Here is a 21,204-nt window from a genome sequence, read left to right as displayed (position 1 = left end):
ATGTATTGCTTTAAAATACTGATATATGATAAGTACGGCTACTGAAAGACAAAAGGAGGCCTTTGATTGTAAACAAAAGTATATTTTTTTTCCTCCAATGAAAGGTTCAACTTTATGCAACAGCAATAGAAATGAAGATTCTGTACAACAAACTGCACTATTAAACATGTTTTCCAGTTGTTTAAAATACCCAACATCATTTTGTGTTCCATAATCTTCTCTGCCCAAAAACCTATTAGCAACTACAGTCAGATTTTTCCCACCACGAACATGACCACTTTACACTTGAGTGTATTCCTGGCTACAGATACTTACTAGCTTGTGGTTGGAGGACATCATCAAGTTAGGAGACAATAATTCACATTAGCACAGTAATTCTTAAATGAAAAAGCCAGTGTTTACAAAACAATAACACTTTTAACCCAAGCTGCGTACTACGGTATGGAAAAATGAGTTTGTTGGTCTTCTACTTAAATTGTTTAAGGAAAGCATTTAATACAGGATAGCTAAAGGAATTAAGAACCTTCAAATATTTAAATAAAGCTTGTCCTTAACTATGCTGAAAATGAATTAAAGGGCAAGGATGACTGCTACTAAAACCACTTCCTACCTAATTGTTAACGTTTATTTTAAAAATGCTTTTAAGTATTGAGGACAATGTTAAGGTGTTTTATGGACATCCAGTTCTGAGTAATTGGAAACAGATGTAAATCTGAGAAAAAACAGGTGCAGATTAAAGGCAGTACGTTGGTCATGCCATATGGAATGCCAGGATCAGATGGTTTTATTTACTCAAGACTTAACAGTGACTCATAGATGCTACTATAAAAAAAATGTAGTAACACTACAGCTCACTTAAATTCCACCTCAATGCTAGCTGTTACTGGCTCACAGGCTCATTTAAGCAGTGTTCCATGATCCTGAGCAATCTAGCTTGTGTCCCGCAGTTCAGGTCTAGCTCTGGCTTATATACATCCCACAAGAGTTCAAGAGAATTTAAGGACAAGTCTGTACCCAAATCTGGAGGGACAGTAAAGAGTCAAAACTTTATCCACAACTATCACTCGTTTCACATCTAGAGCAGATTCCTGTGCTATGCAAGTTTCCTTTTTTAACTGCTTGGTTATTTCTGCTCTCAGTATTATTAAAAATTAAGTTCCCATGCAATAGCTCACTCCACAAACTCCTTACTTTTCCATGTTTGCTACAGTTTAATTTGAGTTAAATGCTTCAACTGAAGTACGATAATCTACAGTTTTTGAAATGGATGCTGATACTGCTTCTAGACCATGTACATGATTGTAAAAAATAACATCCTAATATTCTTGGCTCCCAACGTGGTTTGCTGTGTGAGGATTTAAAAAGTGTTGAACTACTTAAACATTCAGGATGTAAGCATGAGGTAACAAGGTGTAAACAGAATCTGATTTAAGTCTCATATTACAACCTGTCAGTTCTAGAGTAAAATCCTAATTTTCCACAGCTTTAAAATTATTAATGTGCAAATTCTGCCGTGCCAAGGTATTAGTAAACTTCAATCTCAACAGTTCAGTTTATTCACAACAGCAGCTTGGACTTGGACACATTATTTGCAGTAGTGGTGTTTCTTCATAAAACTACTTAAGATTAAAGTCTTATGCAGGTATTTCACAAGTGAGCAATGATTTGCACAGAATTAGAAGATGTTCCATCACTTGATGTAGTGGCACAGTAAATACTTTTCATCCTGTTAAAGATCTGACAAAGTGCACAGAACAGTCAAGCATGCAAGGGTTTTGTTTCCGTAACATAGCAGTGGAACACCAGAAGTGCTTCTGGCCTCTGCCCGATCATTCAGTGGCACGTTCGTTCTTTGAGAAGCCCTATCTTAAAGGTACTGACTGAAGGGCAAGAGTTATAAGAGCAATTAATGAAATCTTGAGTAAAGAAACCTTTAAAAAATGCTGCAGATCATTTTTATCAAATGTGATAGGCCACCTCTAGTGGCAGGCATCAATGTTATCTTCTGCTGGTGGAGAAGCTAAGAGTCATTTGTATGGGAAATTTTCTTCCACAGTAAAGTTTTTAAGTTATTCAGTATTAAAGAATGCTCCATTTCCATCTGATTTGCTGTGACTTTAAGAGCAATACACAAGTACAGTTGTTTTTCTAGTTCTTCATGGATATCAGAAGGAGCACCACGAAGCAGATAGTCTTTAAGCAGCTGACAGGCTTTTGCCAAATTTGGCTGAATTACTTCTGTGGTACATCTCATTTTGTTTTGGTCACACAGAGTTCTACAGTCTGCACCATAAATACAGTCCAAATCTGATTCACACTGACGATCTTTAATCATTTCCTTCAAATGCATTTCTGGCACAATTTTTCTCATGTCCATCATTTTCAAATCATATTTATCATTATATCCCAAATTTTTGGCACTTGTATCACACATAAGAAAGTTTCCATAAGGTCCATGGAAAATATCTTCCACAAATTCTAAAAGCCCTATAGCTATTTTTGCCTTTCTTGGCCATGATGGAGTAAACCATTGGTCCATGCTTCTTCTGAAGCCAGAGGGAATGAAAAGTTCTATAATCCATGGAAGGTTGATTCCATAGAGAGAGGTATATTCAACTCTTTCAGTCACATAGAGATTCCCACAAAAACCCAGCAGCTTGGGAGTATGTTCTTTATCCTGCAACATCACCATTAACAGAAACTCATCTAGCTGCAGAAGTGCCCATGCAGATTTTGCTTCTGGCAAAGAAACTCTACCATCTTTGTTTCCATCAGCAAAAGATAGGATGAGATTAACCAGTTCTGAAAGATTTCCTTGTTCACCCAATTTTGCCTAAAAGCAACAAATGAAAAAGATTAAGTATGATTTCATCAACTGCCACCAATCCACCTGTCATTCTACCTCTTCTTACTCTCTTTCTGTGGATAGTAAGGTAGGCTATGTTATGTTACATTCTAGTTTTCATTGATTATAAACGTCATAGGACTTGCTATCAGATGCCTGAAGAGCTTGTTTTCTGTTCTGTTTTCAAAGGCACCAAGTATATGATCTTAGAGTACTAGCGTTCTTTGCATTTCAAAATGCAAACATTTAAAATTCAAATACTGTTCTTGGTCATATCAGTCTAGAAAAAATCATAGCAAGTAGCGTGTTAAATGTTCTCACAGAAAAATGTAGAATTTAAACATCTAGATCAGGTTTAGTTTTCAGATGACTAAACCTTACAAGTGTAGAGAAATTACAGTAGTGTCAAATATATTTTGGACAACTATAAAACATACCAAGGCACACTGGGTACAAATCCCATACAATAAGTGTACTGTAAAACTTTGTTATTTGATGTAACCACCTCCATCGTATCAATACAGAGAAAGATACCATTGCTGGAATCAGAACTGTTGCATTTTCAACTACCACAAATACACACAAAGTCATATGAACTTTTCCCAGATTCTCCTGAAAACTACTCAAAACACCTGCTGCTCACCCTTTCTTAGGGAAAAAGCTACTGTAATGCATGACAACTGTCATCAGTTTTACGTAATTATGTTACATGTGTGTGCATGTGTACACATTTGCTCACTCAGCTAGAACAGCATTATTTCCATCACTGGAGACATAGGAACTGTGACAACAGCAAGAGAATTTTAAGAAATAAAACCCAGAACAGTATTGACACAGCATCAGAGTGATTACTCCATTTTATGAGAATTGTGGGGTAGCATTAAGGCAATAGAAATAAGTATCACATTAATACAACACCAAGAGAAGTGCGAGAAGCGTGGCTGGTTATTCCCATTGAGAGTCCTGCTGCTCAGTTAACATAGTAACTCTTCCAAGCATGAAACAGTTTTCAAATTGCGTTTCAGTCTTTGTACTCAGCTACAATAATCCCACAAGGAGAAAAAAAAACCCAGAACACTAAAACTACTCAACTCCCCTGCCTCTCCCCCCAAGTATTTTTACCATATTTTCTATACAAATACAAGTGAAATCTGTAGATATGCAAGACTCATACCAGCTTCCATCTGTTGAAAAGTAAAGAAAAGTAGTAAAAAAAAAGATTTAAAATTAAGAAAATTAGTTACTTCAAGATAAGTGCCTCTGGGAAAAAAAAAAAATTGTGCTGGTTATTTTTCTAACATGCACTTGAACAAGGTTCATAGAATAGGGCATTCTCGCCAGCTGCAGGAAAATAAGCCTTTCTGTTAAAATAGAATAAATATATATAAATAAGTATACTTACTTTGAAAAGACTATATACCATTTCTTTGAATTTCTCAACAGTGGTTCCTCTTGTTGGTTTATCAAACAGGACTATTTCCTTCCTTGGTTCTGGGTCAGTACCAAAATCCAGTCTAGCAGCTTCTTCCATATGGCATTTTATAACACCTTGCAGATTTCCCCAGATTCCTAAATACATCTATGCAGGAAAAGAGGGAAAAAGGTAAAATACACTGTAGAAGTCCATCATCTAAAGACCACCTGTACTCCAACCACTGTTTCAGGTGTCAAGCAACAACACAGATTAGAAAATGGAGTCCTGTGCAGAGCACATTCAAACAACGGCAACTTCAAATGCACTACTGCAGCTGCTCAGGAGACACTAGTTTGTCAAAATACAACAGACAGCTTGATAAATATTATATTGACATTACTGCTGCCTTTGCACAGGTTGTTAAGAGCTGCTGCTTCTATTTGAGAAGGAGGATAGCAGAGTAGTGTGCTATACAAAACTATAGTTAGTCTACCAAACCATGGAAGGATCCAGTGTAATTATGTATTTTTTATATATAAATGTTTCCAAAATATATGTATTCTAAAATAACAATATACTCCCTACATCCAGGAATAATATATATAAATAAACCTGTATGTAATATTATATAGGTATCTATTGTATATAGTATACTATTAAAGATATATACAATACCTATGTGTTTTATATATAGATACATTATATACACACACATAAACATGCTCTGTATGTCACAGCAAACAGAGTTTGAAATAATCTGTATTAAATAGATACAGTTTGCTGACACTAAGGTCTACTTGATGTTCCAGACCAGGGGTCCTCAAACTTTTTAAACAGGGGGCCGGGCACGGATGCAGTGGCAGGCAGTCATCTGCGGCTGCTTGGTTTCCCCCCCAGCCCCCGGCGGGGAGAGGGGGGGGGATGGGGGGGGGGGGGGTGTCTGTAAATACCGGGGGCCAGATTGAGGACCCTGGGGGGCCATATCCGGCCCACAGGCTGTAGTTTGAGGACCCCTGTTCCAGGCAATGAATTTCAGTGGGAAATACAAAACCAGAAAGTTTGGATGAGTAAAGCCATACCTGGCTGTTGGGCTTTGTTGACAAACATTTTCCAAAATACAATGTTTCCTTAGCACAAAGACTGCTACATGCTGACCCATCAATAATTCCAGTCTTGTATTTATCACACTGAAACAAACAGGGAGAAAAATATTTAACAAATTGCCCAAGAAAGAATGAAATAACTATAGCTCTCCCAACACCTGACTGTTAAGAAAACAATTTTAATAACCCTACACCAAAACAATGTTAAGAAACATAACTGGTTTTATCTGTAATTAAAAATATAATCTTACTTCAATGTGATGGAATATCAGAATCTGATTAATTTACATGTGGTGCTGACTGAATTGGCTGTGGAATTAGTCAAGACAAACACTTAAGAAAGCTATGCTATATATACTTACTATTATTTTCCTACAGTCATGTCCTCTGCATAGTTCTGTGTAGGTGGAATACTGAACATAGGTAACCCAGCTGCCAATAAATACTACTAACCAAGAGATGAAGAGATACTTCATCCGCATATATGAGAAACGTACCTAGAGGACACAAAGAGAAAATATTCTTTGTAATTCATGCAGCAGTAATCAGAATGATAGAAACAAACATGATTTACTATTTAACTTTTAAGAATTTGACTTCCATAGTGATAAAACAAGCAGACTGCATTACAAGGAACCTTCACTTCCTTCAGTGAGAAAAACCAATAGGGGAGGTCAGTTTGACTTATGTAGGTGGAAGGAAAATTAAGATATAAATAAACAGAAGAAATGGTGACAGAACCTCATAGGGCAAGCTAGACTGCAAGAATCAATTTGATCAAAATCATAAACTGCCAGAGCTCAACTGCTTGCATTTTTCTCTAAGACCGGTTATTTGTGTTCCACTCCCAGTAAACCAAATCCAACAGACCAGGCATCTGGTCAAAAAAATAACCTGTGTTAACGTATAAATATGCAAGATAGATACACAGTGAGCTGGGAGGGTATCAGGGACAGGTTCCATGTGCTTGAGTCTACCTCTTCTTCCTTGAAATGACATCATTTAATGAGGCAAGTAAAATTCCTCTGCACCAGCCTCACCTTCAGTGGCATTTCCGTAACTGTATACAAGACTTCCCTGTTGTTTATGTGGCCTCAAATTTACATTTTTCACTAGGAAGAGAAGAAAAAAGTATCTATAAATCAAGAACTGAGGGAGAGTTAAGCGCCTTATAAGGGAGGAGGCACGTTTTTATCTTTTTCTTCCCAATCCCTGCCCCCAGAGTCTGGTGTGCTAATGGTTTGATTTTGATACTTACATCAGTATTAGAAAAAAATTAGAAAGTCATTATCAGCTTAGCAACAGGATATAAGGAAAGTGCATGAGACCAGCTATATTGGGTCAGTATGAGATCCTAGATGCCATCAAAGAGTGAAAACCAATAATATATATCCCAAATGTGTTCCCATTTTCCTCTAGAAGAACTTGCTAAGCCAGATGTGATTTTCTATATTTGGTAAATCACAAATCATTTAACTTCCATGAACTTAACCAAACTACCACATAGACTTCTAGCATCCACAACACCCTTTAGCAATTAATTTCACAGGTCTACTATCCACTGTACCGAGGTCAGGGACTGGACTTCCTTTTGCTTAAATCTGGTTCATATTAGCTCTGTTTGAGATCCCCTAGTTCACATATTGGAAGAGATGAGTTACCGGTTTCTGTCCACTCTCTCCCAATCTGTCATGATTTTGTAAGCCTCCATCACATGTCTCCCTGCCACATCATCTCTTTTCCAGATTGACAGGTCCTAACTTAGCTGTTCCTCATAAAGCAACCATTCCCTATATTTGGAAAAGGTTCCAAGTAAGGTAGCAACAATGAGCAGTTTTGCTGCCACATACATACATACCAGGTTAACCCATCTCACACATACTAATTTCAGATGGCTTCATCTGCATGGGAGAAAAAGCACTGGAATAGTTCCAAATTACTACAATTTGATAGTAATTTGTAAATGTGGCTTCAGCTTTTAAGTACTTTATGTTTTAGAAAGAAATAATATTACTAAAGAAAACAATCTCCAACAGATATAGGAAGATCATTAAAGATGCATTTCCCTTTCTAAATACATAATTCATTTTTAAGGAAAGTAAGATCAAAGAAACAGTTTAAATCAGTTGAATGGTAGCTTGGTTTATCACCTCTTACAAGAGCTGACTATTTGAAATATTAACAGAAGTAGTATAAACCCTAGGTATAGGAGTCCTACTCCTATAGAATCCAGAGTTCTGACTCTTCCATCTTAACTCATCTAGTGATTCAGGGTGTAGTTTCGCACAGGCACTCACTCCATCCAAAGACAAAAGAGGGAGTGTATCTTGACCCCATACAATTCTGTAGGGAACATCAAATGCCAAAGAGAAGCAGGAATGCGAGAAACAGCACAGAAAAACTGCTAGGAAAGATGATGCTATATGGCTCAGCCCTTGATTTTATATCCTTTACCATTCCACCTTATAACCTAACAATTTTCAAAAATCAATAGGTAATCGTGAATCAAGGAGAAGGTGCATGCAAGGTGTTTTAACACTTGCAAATGTAAAAAAGCAATCCCAAAGTCCACGTAGCTCATTCTAAGAGAAAGATTGAGAGCCTTTTGGCTGTATTTTGAGAGAAGTGGGTAGACACCCCTTATGCCCAAATGACCCTACAATACAATGCTGCCAAAGTCAAAGGCCTCAGTCCAAGGAAATCTTAATCCTTGACCCCTCACATACCCCCCATCACACACTCCTCCCAACAAAAGCACCAAAAAGCCCAACCTGAATAATGCAGGAAGGTAACCCAACAAGTTCCACAGAAAAGCAGAAGCATGTTGGCATGGCCTTTGAACAGTTCTAGCATAAATATTTCTCATGATGCTCTACATCCTTTCAAAACATGCAAGTACCATGAAATTCCACATCAAAGTAAGTGTTTGTGGTTCCAAGATGCTAATAAATACATTTCCACAATATCTGCACCAATTCAAATTTAAATACAAAATAGGTGAACACTTGTCCTTAGGACAAGTGGAAGCAGATCAGCTCTCCCAAGGCCTCACAGGTAATGACTCATACCTAAATCTAGATCTCAAAAGTCACAGTCCACTGCTCTAACCACAATTTCTCTCTTTCTACAGTAGAACAAGGGTTTTAATATTGTCTTTATGCGATCTACTGAAGCTTGTTCAAATCTGCACACTCTTCACCTTGCTTGGAACAAGAATTCAAAGCTTCACTGAAAAATTAGGAACATCACTAAAACATATTTGGGAACAATCTTAAACTTCAGACATCTTATGGAAGTAAATTACATTTGCAACATGCTTGTATACAAGTCTAACACAAGAGGTCTGACTTGTAAGTGGATGTTTTCTTTCCATAGGATCATATACACACACTTGCCTACTTTATCATCTCAAACCTTTCCTTGTGACAAGACCAGTTACTCTGCCTTTGAGTAAATATTGTAGTTACAGCCCAGCATTTGGAGATTCAAGAAAGTAATTTCTATTTTCTTTAATATACTAAGCCATAATTTTCTGTATTTCAGCTGAAATAACACAAGATTATATGGTCATACAGCCAGAGGAACTTTACTGATAAGTAAATATTTACAGACCAGCCCTCATTAGTGTTACATTCTGAATTTTTCTGCTTTTGAAAAATCAGAACTGAAACAGACCAATTGCATCTTTGGACTTGCTTACACTGCAATTTCACCATACAAATTGTTCAGTACAGTACAAATTGCCTGACCCTTGCTTCTTTGCATCTCTATATTGAAGCCCATTTTTATTGTAATGACACTCAAAGAACAGTTTGTGAGATGAAATCAGGAAGTTGACCTGATTCACAGCACAAGTCTGCAAACAGTTGTGTCAGCACAACTGCAAGATAGCACACCTTGGCAAAACCACAAGAAATATTCTGAAGTAATTTTGCCAACAACATTTTAAACCTATTTGCCTTATTTTTAAGTTTTGTTCCTCCACTGTCGGTGCTGCAAGTGAAAACAGTTTAAAGATGACCACATACTGCAAGCAATTTTTTTTTTTACCATTCATGTTTTAAATGGCTGAAGAGAGCAAAATGAATATTCCTTTCCATAACATATATAGCATATTCATGTACCAAAAAGTCACTTGAAAACTAAATCATTGTACCCACCCACAGTAAATGATGCCAATAGAATCCCTGGTCTTCTCTAAACATCCATAAACAAGACTAAATACAAAAAATTTATCATTAAATAATGTAAAAGATTTGTTTATGCTGTCTAAGAAGTACTATCAGAATTCTGAAAGGCTGCTTGTGGTAGTGTAGACGTCTAATACTTTAATGAAACTACACATCTTCAATATAAATACAGGTTAAGAGGAACATGGAATACAAATATCCAAACCCACACTTTCTGGGGAAAAAACCAACCCAAAAAACAACTTTCAAAGATTTGAGCCACTTTAACAAATGAAGTTCTTGAGTACCCTCTTACTTATATGTGATTAGAGAAGGAAAGGTAGGAGTGCTGTACAGGAACATAGATTGTCATGCTAGACTACAACAATGGTCCATCAATAAAGATGCTTTGAAGAAAATCGTAAAAAAAAAAAAAGGCATCCTATAAAGCAATTACCAATGCAAATTTAGAAACCAAACAATCAAATATTTCCTCACAAGCTGTTGTTTCAGATCATGTTTTCTTCAAAATAAAAAACTTACTTGGCTTCTTGTGACTGAAAGCCCATCATATGCTGCATCACTATTTCACTGCTAGAAGCCTCTGACAGACACACCTAGGACAAGTGAACTTTCTGTAACCCATAGCTTGAAATGCTTCATACCTTTGGTTGCTCCAAATGAGGGCTGAGGTTAACAAGGGCCATGTTAAACAGAAAAAAAAACTATTTCTTTAACTGATCTATGTTTAAGCAGAGGATTTCTGTCTCCAGGACAGCTAGCTCCTCAACTGATTAAAAATTTCAAACTGTTTTTCAGTTTTTATGAAACTAAGCAAACGTTTTATTGTGAACAATCAAGAACTGAGCTGAGAAAAATTAAATGGAGAACCTGATACTGCTTCAGAGTGAACTCTCAGCCACGACCTGTAAGCTTTGAAAGCTTATGTAGGGAGACCTGGGAGGGGAGGAAGTGGTTCCAAAAAATGGCAACAGGATGAACAATATTACCTAGCTTCAAAATGGAGGGAAAACACAGAACTGTAGCAGATGTAAATAAATCAGCTTTTTTAACAAGAAAACCTACAATAATTTATGAATACTTATAAAAATATTACAAACAACCAGCATGCATTACAGCCTTTCCTCTTGGAAGAAATAATCCAAGAAAGGTTAGTTTCAAAACACCCAAAGGTGATTCCAATCCATGCAGCTGCAGTCCTGCCATGTGTTTCAGCTATGCATCCCTAATCCTTCACTCCTTCAAACACACTCATTTGACTTGATCTTCAAACTACCTAGTTAAAAAAAAACAAAACCAAAACAGACAGATACTACCAACTGCTTTTTTTTTTTCTGCTGATAAATCTTGACCAAATAGTTCCTTCAATCAGTTCCTCTTTCATGATATTTTATTGAGAGTGTTGTAAGGCAGAAGTAATCTCTGCTATTTTCCTCAGAAGCACAAAGACCTTAGCTGGAGTAACATGTAATTTCCTCTAAAGTATGGTATCCACAATATGGATATAAACTGGATGGAGTACAAAAGGAGACCAACAATAACACTGTGTGGTTTGCAGCACATTTAGAAACAGCTTAGAAAAATGTATGAGTAAGCTGTGGGTAGGGAGGACAGAACAACCAAAAAACCCAAACTGACAGCAAGGGGCTGGTTAGCATAAAAAAAAAAAAAAAAAAAAACCAAAACACAACCAACCACACACACCATACATAAGCCTTTCCCACTGAAAGAACACTACTAAAAAAAAATTACAGAATTGCAAGACTTTTAGTGTAATTTCTTGGCTAAAAAAAAAAAAAAGAGACAAAATATAACATCTACATGCTTACAATATGAAGAATCACAAACTTTCCTGCAAACTACACTACTTAGACTGATGGAAAGCAGTAGAAGTCATCCTACATGTGAACCAGCAATAAGTGAGAACTGATACTTCACCATTGGTTCAGAAATACTTCCCCCGACCCCCTCCAGAAGAGAACTGAAATCTTAGTTCAAGCTCAGGTGGACTCAGTCTCATCTATTCTTTCTTCCAGACCGTTTTCTGCGTTTAGTGATTTACAATTTTCACTTACTAGTTTCTTCTTTCCAGTACGCATCTCAAACTCTTTGCATAGGCAGTCTTAGTATCCCCCTCTTGAATCACTCATTACCTGCTATCCTTGTTCTTCCAGTTTTTTCCAGTCTATTTCCATCTGATTCTGCAACACTGGCCTCAGTTTCAATCTTCTACCACTGTCTGTCTTCCATTCTCAAGTAAGTTTCCAGCACTACTCAGTGTCTCATCTACTTCAGTTTCCCCAGCACCACTTCCCTGCTTCAGAATCCTTGTCCTGAACACACGAAATGCACTTATCACCCACAAGCATCCTTCTTTCACAACTCTGGGAAGTCAGCAGAGGTGGTATAGCAAAGCAGTAGGAGAACGTCTCTCTCCCTGTTCTCACTTCCAGAACCAAAGGAAAGCTGTAAGCAGAGCAGACTGATTCTTTGCATAGTTTAGTTCTTACACCCACACTACACAAAACAAAACGAGATTTACTCTTCCCCAGCAGATCTGTCCCAGGAAGACCAGGTTACCAGCCCTGAGAGAGCCCTCCAGCAGAGGTCTCCTGAAACACAGTTTTGAACTGAGAGGTGACCCAAACCAGTAGATAAAAACATTCTACAGGACTGAGGGATCACCTGATCTGCATCAGTTGTGAGCATACAACCATATTTTTCTCAGTCCATCTAGAGAACACAATGGGCTTTTTCTTTGTTCTGTTCATGCTTTCTGCTAGTTGAAGAACAGATGATACCTACTACTTTTAGCACTTAAAAATAAGAGCTACTATAGTACAGTCATGCAGGTTCTATGTCTTCTGTAATAATTTACTTATTTGTTCTTATACTACCTAAAAACTCACCGTTTCATAACTTAATTTTTTTTTTTGCTGATTTCACCATAGTAATAATGCCAATAAGTGCTCTATAGTATAGTTCCTGAGATTATCTAACTAGGTGAGTCATTCATCTATTTTTACTTTGACCAAACATTTCTGTAACTAGATACAGCATCAAACAGAAAGAATGACCTTCTTTGCCTGTGCAAGCACAATGAAAGACAGCAGCATCTGAAAAGAGGTACAAAAATATTTTTATTTAAAATATGGTACTTAAAGAAAATCAGATCATATTCAATTATTATGACTATGCAATGAAGACATGTTCATTAGGTTTTTGTACTCATCTTTTTGTCAGGAATGACTTCCCATCAACCGAGCAAATGTTATTGCCACTCCCTTGCCCAAATCTTGTCAAAGGTTACCACCACATAGCAGAGTCTGCAGAACCAAAACCAATTAAATATACTCTGAGAATCATCTTCATGAAAAAACATTTTCACTGGAAGCTTTCTGTAATCAAACAAATAAAGGGCTGGAGTAACTAAGGTATAGGCGCATGCTCGCTCTGCCACTTCAGCTGTATGTATAGCATGGGGTCAGAGGAGCATCTTGGACTTTGCCAGCAAAACTCCACAGAGCTCAGCTTTCAGGCCTCTTGCTGACTAAGTACAATTAAGATGTGCCAGGCTGAAATGCAAATGGCTGCATCGGCAAGGACTGACTGAAACCATCCTTAACTTCTTGCATGCACAGCCACAGAGCCAACATGAAATTTTATTTTCCGTCTAACTAAATGCCACCAGTGTAGCGTTGTGAACTTAATCTCAGACAAAGTTTCACCATGCATTTCATAAAATATATGAATCCCAAACACAACCATCACACTCACATAATCCTCCAGCAACAAAACTCTCAAGCATCCAGTCTGAAAAGGATGTGTTTTTAAACAGCTTATGGTATTCTACCTAAATTTGCTGCCAGAAAAAAAAAAAAAAAAAAAAAAAAGGGGGGGGGGTATATTTTGGAGTTTCAGGTAAGTGCTCTTCCTTCCCACCCAACCTCCCACATTCCTTACTCATCCTAGAGCTACTGAGATGCTCTATATAGAGCAAGAAAGAATGGTAGTCTGCTATCCTCCATCCAGCACTTGACCTACAGCAGCTGGAAAAGCTGACAGATGACATTCCTACATATAAAAGCTTTCTCCAGAAATGTGTTGAGGGTTTTTTTTAAGTAAACAGCACTGTAGTACAAGCACCACAATTTAAGAATTTGGTAGCAAAGCTGGGTGCTTTATCATCTCATGTACTTTAATTTTCAAGTGTCTTTCATTTATGAAGTTTAATTATGTTTCTTCAAAATTAGCTTTTTTGAATCCTACCAGAAGCCTTCTCGTATCTTGACATACGCCCTGCATATTCTTGAAGGAAACACTTTCTCTGTAAGTCTCATTCTTCGGGTAAGTTTAGGTACTATTTCTTTCAGAAAATAAGTAACAGTACCAGTTAAAAATAAGCTAAAGAAAGTTTCCTATGTTAGCAGCATAATTTATCTAAAACATTTAAGTTCATGGCTTTCTCCTTTAAGCCACAAAAGGGCAGGCTACAGCACAAGGGCAGGATCAACGATGCAAATCTTGGCGGGGGGGTGAGTTGGTGAGGACCAAGTTAACACAAAGTGTATTCAGTTACAGCATTTCCTACTTTTTTCCCTCTTCAAGGGTGCTAACTATAAACTAACCGCATCCACAATACCTATTCTTGCAATGTAAAAGAACCGACCTTACATCTCAACAATACTAAAATCCTCTGCCAAATGCGTGCGTGAACGTCAATACTTACAATCATACTCATAAAGGTTCAATGTTAGATTTACTTAGCTTCTTTGGGGCAGGGTATAGGGGATGTATTCATATGGTCCGAGCCCCAGTTTACCCCATATTGCACTCTGCGTAGCATTCCAAGTATTTCCTTTACGTTCTATTATACAAGTGTGGAGACAAGGAACGTAAGGGGAAATAATTTTTTTTGCTGTAAAATGGATACTGCCCCCCCAAAAGTAATCAAATCAACACAGGAGCTATAGCAAGACACCTCCTTTCTTCTGATAAGCACCAAGCCTTCTGGCAAGTTCAAGTGCTTTCTCTTACATGCAATTTTCAGTTTTATTTCTCCAAAGAGAAGTACCATTTGCCAGAAACGATCATAATTTGAAATACATGCCACATTTGGATACCAAACACAATGCATAAAAACAATCCATGACAAAATTTGCATCAGTACAGTTTCTCAGTATGTTTACTTCAACATACTAGCATGTCTTCCAGGGCTTTCTAGCTCACAGAAGCCAAATCTGGATCTATAACTCCATCACACACACTTTCAGAGATTTAAATTAACGCAAGAACTTCTTTTATTATACGAAATTCTACCCACAAACAAGGAAAGATACCAAATATAATGACAGGGAGTTTTCAGTGATTCAAGCAACAACTATGTGATACAGGAGCTCATAAAACTTAAAAAAAAACCCCACAGGTTGCAGATTGTTATGAGCAAGCAACCACAAAGAGGACACAAACGTCATTTACAGATACTAAGTGCAAATACATGAAGGATCATTGTTCCACAGCTGCAGCCAGTCTGGAAAAAATAACTGCAGAGAACAGGATGCTTGGGGCAGAGTTTGAATAAGAAAGGTAAAAAGAGTATTTACTTTTTTTTCCATTTGATTTTTGGTTTTAGAAGTGACTCCTTCATAACTATTTAATTACCTAGTCATTAGTAAAATATTGCAGAACACCTAGAAAGACAACTAAAAATTATTTCGTCACATCCTCATTTCTACAGACCATTCTGACAATGATCTTCCTAAAGCCTGCCACAAGACTTCCTCTACAAAATGTCTTCTATTAATACGATTACTGAACTTATTTCTAATAAATTAACTTTCTTCAGTATTTCCCCCCACTTACATAAGAGGAAGCTCCTATGAATCAGGAATTATAGCAAATAAGTGCTAATGATTACTTTTCATCAATTTGAAAGATAAGATACAATGATTTCCTTTAGAGACAGGCTGGGGGTTGGATGGTTGTGTGCTTTTTTGTTGGCTTTGGGTTTTTGGTTTATTTTTTTGTTTTAAATATTTTTAATAACCCTAATATTGTAGAACATAAATAATAGCACACAATACTACTGGTAGAATCTGAGAAAGATCAATAGAAATAAATCTGACAATTTTAGACAAAGCTGTTTCATGTGTAAAAACTGCTTGGGAACCCAAGCTTCTGGTATGACAAACCTTAATTGCTCAAAGTTTCTTGCTGACTCCTTCCATGAACCTTTAAAATACTAAACTCTAAACCAAAGTTCTATTTAATGCAAGTTTGCACTAAACTCATGCCGTCTGATATAATCTCAGATACTAGCAGTGGTCTGCAGGCCTCAGGACCACTGCAGAGTATTGACCATATTCATAGTCCAGGATAGAATACTGTATATATGGATTTATCCAAATTTGTCCTCCTTCTCAGGCAGAAAGAGGATATGTTTTGGACAGAAAATCCTCCCTAAATGCCATCTGACTACATCATATACTTGGCAGGAAGTCCCGGAGAAGCTAGATTTATTTTGGGCTCAGCACTGTGCCAAAGCAGTCGCGTAGCTTTTGACTTGCAAAAGACTTAGGTCCTGCCAGTTCAGAACACTGACATGAACATACATCTCCTTACACAAGACCACAAGGTTCAACTCTTTTTGTTTCGCAGGGAATTACTTTTCTAATAAGGACTTCCTTACCACATTTAACAAAAGGCCCAATCATTATTCAGTTTCTTCCCATATATTCCCCCTCTCAGATTTCTGTTTCCTCCCCAGAATCAGTCTGGGAGCACGGAGACACTTGGTCCACTTCATCTGGAAGTGCCAGAACTGGTGTGCACATGCTGTACCAACATAGCTGGGACATGGATCTACTGAGCCTGGTTAGGTCACATGTGCTCAAGCACCCTGCATACAGCAGACTTATTGCACATATGCTATGCAGATCATTTGAACACATTTCTGAGCAAGAAGTCCAAGACAGAGATTAGGGAGCAATACATACAGAAAGACTTCATTTAGAGTAGTGACAAACTGCTAGAAAACTATTAACAACAACATATTCAGGACAACAGAAGGACTGAAAGTTCCAAAATTATCAAAAAACGAAGAAAGTGTTCAAAACCAGGAAACACATTTCTCATTTCCGCTCCACTCTCCCATCAAGACTTTTAAGTATAAGCCAGGGAATGCAAGAATGAAGGAAAGCACTTGTAATGCTTAAAATGATATTGCAGTTGACTTCTTCCATCACTTGTATATTCTACTAAGCCATGTGCATTGAATAATAATTAGATATTCATCCCCCTGAAACAGAACTGGAAAACCACTTCTGGCAAAACCTAAGCCTGGATGCACTCCAAAGCATATGGAGAGTAATGGATCAAAATGCAACATAACTTGCCAGTTTTTTAAGTGTACTTTTTACTTAAAACATTTTTACAGTTAAAGAGTATGAAAGCATTTCTTTGTTTAATAGTACAGAGAGCTTAATTCCACAAAGTATTCCACATAACCATAGCACATTAATCTTCTCCAAATCAGAGTTGCTAACTCCATTTGTTTTACATACCAGCAATAGGACAGAACAGATTAAAATTTGTAGGCTGATCACATTAGAAATCCTATTTTGTTCTCTGTTCAGGCTGGTTCACAGATCATAAAATGCATTTCAGGTAGGCTGACATGATGTCTGAGAACATTAGCCCACGCTGTCTGGATGTCATGTACTGGACACATTCACATCTTTAAGAGCAGACAGTGCATGCTTAAGACTATGCTAGTGCCTTAAATTATTTATATCCTGAGTAAACAGAATTGGAGATATCTTTCAAAATAAAGATAACTACCAACACTGTGGACAGCACGTTTCTTTTAAGGAAAGGTTAAGCATAAAAAGGATTAAAATCTTAGAGGAAAGAGATGACATAGGAAATTTCTTTCTGTAGGGCTTTGAAATCTGTTTATTCTTTGGCCCTTCAAATGCAGTCTCTTGTATATTACCAAAGTAATTTCCAAGGGGTCTGTAAACTTGGTCCAGAATTTCTAGAGGCCAGAAAACTTTCAAGCATGCAAGTGTTCTTTACATTATTATTATAATGAGCAATCCTCCTGGGTCACCCTCACGATACAATTGCTATACTCCAAGAACAATGTCTGCCACATTTGGGACACTAACTGTTCCTTGTAAAACATAAAATCCCAACAGTGTTAGTCACCCAACTGTAAAATCCTATAAGTACAATTAGATTTTTTGTGTGTGTGTGCTTTTAGTAGCATTTAAAAGTTTGTCAGGTTTGATTTTTTTTTTCTTGTTTTACTATTATTACATGATTTGCAGTCTAAACAATGGGAAAATTTTGTATTTCAGAGTTAATGTTTTGTGGCAAAACTTTAATGTTGACTCTGTGGGTCCCTAACCACTGGTTTTTGGGCTGAGGTAAGACACCCAAGTGTTCATCCTGCTCCTTTTACATGAGCTCATACTTGATAGCACATCCTTCTTAGCCAGAAAGTTTATATTGATTACCTACAGATCTAGCATTCTGCATAAAAGCTAAAGAACATGTGAAATAATAATAGAACATTTGCCATAGAGTATAAGTTGCAAACCAACTCATAGCATCCTGCTCCTATTACAGAAGGAAAACTAGAGCAGGTATTAAGTTCTGTCTTGCAGAACCCGATGTTCTATCAGCTCACTTCACAACGCAGTTTTCAAAAGTCTAACACCTGCCAACAAAATTTGGAAGTCACTCAGCAACACCTTCCATTGTACAACCATCTTCCCTGATGTGCTACTTGAAATACTGTTGATAATACTACACAGATCTTTCCATCTTGCTTGTAGCTACATCTCAGTGAGTTGAAGTCTAGCATTTACTTAGAGAGCATTGGCTTCTTTGGAAACACATCTCAATAAAGCCCTCAGCGATTAGTATAGTTAAACCATGACTACATTTGTCATGTACCAACAGCAACATACACTGACAAGAAGAGCCAATATATTGACAGCTTGCTGCCATTCTATGGCTGCATCAAATATCAACATACATCCACTGTCTAACACTGAAAAATATGCTCACAGAGCCACTATCAGATCTCCTAAAACAAATCTGTAAAATATTCAAACACAGCTTCCAGTTTAAGAAAGCACAACCAAAAATAGCACAATAAAAAAAAAAAAATTAAAATCTGCAATAAAAAAAATTATTTGGTTTTTCTAATAAAATATTTTGCTGTCTTGCTGTTTCTCATAAGATTTTAAAATGACATATTTTGCTTGAAAGGCCTTGAAGTAAATTTTGAGAAGAAGAATGAAGAAAAATGTTATCAGGCATCACATATAATGATCAGAGAGACACTTAATTATCAAGGCAAAGGAGGCAAACAATCTGGAAAATCCTAATTTGAAAGGCAGCATGTAGATTATGAATTCATTTTTATTTGTATCACAGGCTTTCTCCTATGGGATTCCAAATACTGTACAAGCATCTGCTTGAGTAAATAGATCAAAAGTAATCCTTTCTAGATTAAAAGTCAAGTGATACCGACCCAGATTTGCAGATACTAGAACACCCACCTCCAAAACTAAAAAGGGTAAGATTATATCCATATATGTACACTTCTCCTTAGATTTTACATCTCATTTCAGGCACTTCTAAAAAGAGAATAAGATTGGGAAAGTTCCAAACGATGAGGAATTAAAACAGTTGAGACTTCAAAATGCACGAGGACAAAGTTTACATGTTTTAATCCAGTGATCACAAAGCATTTTATAAGATAGCAACAGATGATGAACATGTAAGTAGCATATGTAAGAACAGTAAATTTATTTATCCCCTCCACCTCAACAAATGCTCGTTTTAGTTAAAATATCATGTAACACATTAAAAGGAATCCCAGAGAATAACCCTCAATGTACCATAAGGTTGCAACTGAGTAACATTTCATAGTCGAACTTCCTGCTACATGTTAGCTACAGCACTTGCAACCAAAACGTTCTCACACTGATAGCTTAAGTAATACAAACGCATACCTGTATATGTAAATACAAAGTGTGTCTATGAGCGCATACATAAATGCATAGGGCAGCTAACTATCGGACAGGAAAAGTGCCAGACAAAAATTCTTTTAGGACACGTGAAAAAATGAGTCTACTCGTGCAAGCTGTAGTCCATCCTCTGATGGGATCGACGTCTACAGCACCGGGGATAGGTGTAAAGGAGGGACACGGGGAGGAAAACATGAGGGATCCTCCGGGCCCTGGCAAAGCCGCGGGAGTAACTGCCCAGCTGGAAATTCCCAGGGAGCCCGAGGGAGGCGAGGGAGCCGGCGGCCGGGCTGCTCCCGCCTAACAGGTCCGGCCAGCGGGCAACGCCGGCCGCTCGGGGAGGGCGCCCCGCGGAGCTCGCTGCACCCCGCAGGCGGCAAGAGGCCCGGTCCGGCCGGCGGGAGGAGCCGCAACAGGCACCGCGGCCCCCCCAGGCCGCCCGCCACCTGCTCCCGTGCCCCGCCGCCAAGGGGCCCGCCGGCCGCGGCCAGCGCCTCAGACCCGGCGCCGCGACCTCCCGCCGGCCGAGCCGCCGAGCGGCAGCGCGGCGCAGCCGAGCCCCGTCCGCCACCAGGCGCCGGCGGGAAGGAACGACGGCCGCGCCCGCGCCGGGCCGGGGGAAGCGGCGAGCCCTGCGGGGGGCGCCCGCTCCAGAGGTAACTTTGCAGGAGGGGAGAGCGCGGAGGGCAGGGTGTGTTGGCACCGGCCTGCCCGGGCCGACCCGCCCGCCGCGGGGGACGGCTCGCTGCCGGCCTACCTGCGCGTAGTGGGGTTTCCTGAGCCAGGCCCCCGGGAAGAGCCGCCTCGCCATGGCAATCACACATCCCCGCAGCGGGCGGCGATCGGAGGCGGAGCGGCGAGGAGCGCTTCCCCGCCTGCCGCTGCCGCCGGCTCGGCTCGGCGCGGCACACGCACGGCGGCGACGGCGGCGAGGGGAGAGGGAGCGAGCGCGGCAGCCGCCCTCTCTCAAGCACCGGCGGCCGCCGAGCGACAGCAGCTGTCAGCGGGCATAAAGGGCGGGCAGCACCGCCGCCACAGGAGCCCGCCCGCGCCGCCACCCGCTGCCTACAGGGGCGGCCGGCAGCAGCTGTGAGGGGGCGGGGCGAGCAGAGGCACCGCCCCTCTCCCCTCGGCCGCGTCCCGCCGGCGGGGCTGGCCCCGGCCCTGCCGCCGCCGTGAGGGGCGGGAGCGGGGCTCGTCCACCCGGGAGCCACCTACGGGTCCCCCCTCGGTGCTTATGTCCGCTAGAGAGTGCTCGGGCCCTGTCTGGGGACAATTATGAAGAAGTCGGTTCATAAATAACGTGTCTCAGTGATTGCAAACAGGTTCCTATCGTTTACTGGACAGGGTATTAAAACCAGCTGTGGGCCTGTTATAGTCTAAACAAAAAAACAACAGTATTTTCTCCGAAATAAGGAGGGAGCATTTGCATGGGCCCATATTAACACAGATTAGGGGCATCTGTCGCATAAAGCGGGGGAAAGTGGCCAGTTGCTCCTTCACCAGGGGATCTCTCAATGCTTCGCACGCAGTGAGAAGTTCCAGTCCAACTGCAATTAGTGGGAACACTTCAAGTATAATCACCCTTCCTTACGTAAAGTTTGGGTTT

The 21,204-nt window shown here is 39.3% G+C and overlaps 1 protein-coding gene across 2 annotated transcripts; it reads right to left on the bottom strand.

Annotated features, from left to right (window-relative positions):
* Positions 1 to 61: 61 nt before the first annotated feature.
* DIPK1A (divergent protein kinase domain 1A) lies at positions 62 to 20,677 on the bottom strand. 2 transcript variants are annotated; one of them, XM_055814870.1, is made up of 5 exons: positions 20,353 to 20,677; positions 5,725 to 5,859; positions 5,339 to 5,446; positions 4,248 to 4,424; positions 62 to 2,833 (listed from the first exon to the last, which is right to left on the bottom strand). In XM_055814870.1, the coding sequence occupies exons 1-5, from the start codon at positions 20,404 to 20,406 to the stop codon at positions 2,021 to 2,023; spliced, it is 1,287 nt and encodes a 428-aa protein (XP_055670845.1). In that variant the 5' UTR covers positions 20,407 to 20,677; the 3' UTR covers positions 62 to 2,020. The 2 variants fall into 2 exon arrangements, with proteins under 2 accessions (XP_055670845.1, XP_005237297.2); XM_005237240.4 differs by lacking the exon at positions 20,353 to 20,677 and adding an exon at positions 6,403 to 7,871.
* Between the last annotated feature and the right edge of the window lie 527 nt (positions 20,678 to 21,204).

The sequence above is a fragment of the Falco peregrinus genome, chromosome 10 (genome assembly GCF_023634155.1).
Source record: "Falco peregrinus isolate bFalPer1 chromosome 10, bFalPer1.pri, whole genome shotgun sequence".
Taxonomy (NCBI): domain Eukaryota; kingdom Metazoa; phylum Chordata; class Aves; order Falconiformes; family Falconidae; genus Falco; species Falco peregrinus.
Note: the sequence above shows the minus strand (reverse complement) of the source record. Positions and strands in the feature narration are given on the sequence as shown.

Bases quoted from the DNA above. Each gene is read 5' to 3' on its own strand.
- DIPK1A (XM_055814870.1), bottom strand. From the start codon at position 20,406: ATGGCGAGGCGGCTCTTCCCGGGGGCCTGGCTCAGGAAACCCCACTAC. The intron at 5,860-20,352 runs GTAGGCCGGCAG...TGTGTCCTCTAG, and splicing joins GGAAACCCCACTACGCGCAG to GTACGTTTCTCATATATGCG. The intron at 5,447-5,724 runs GTAAGTATATAT...TGTTTGTTTCAG, and splicing joins ATGACTGTAGGAAAATAATA to TGTGATAAATACAAGACTGG.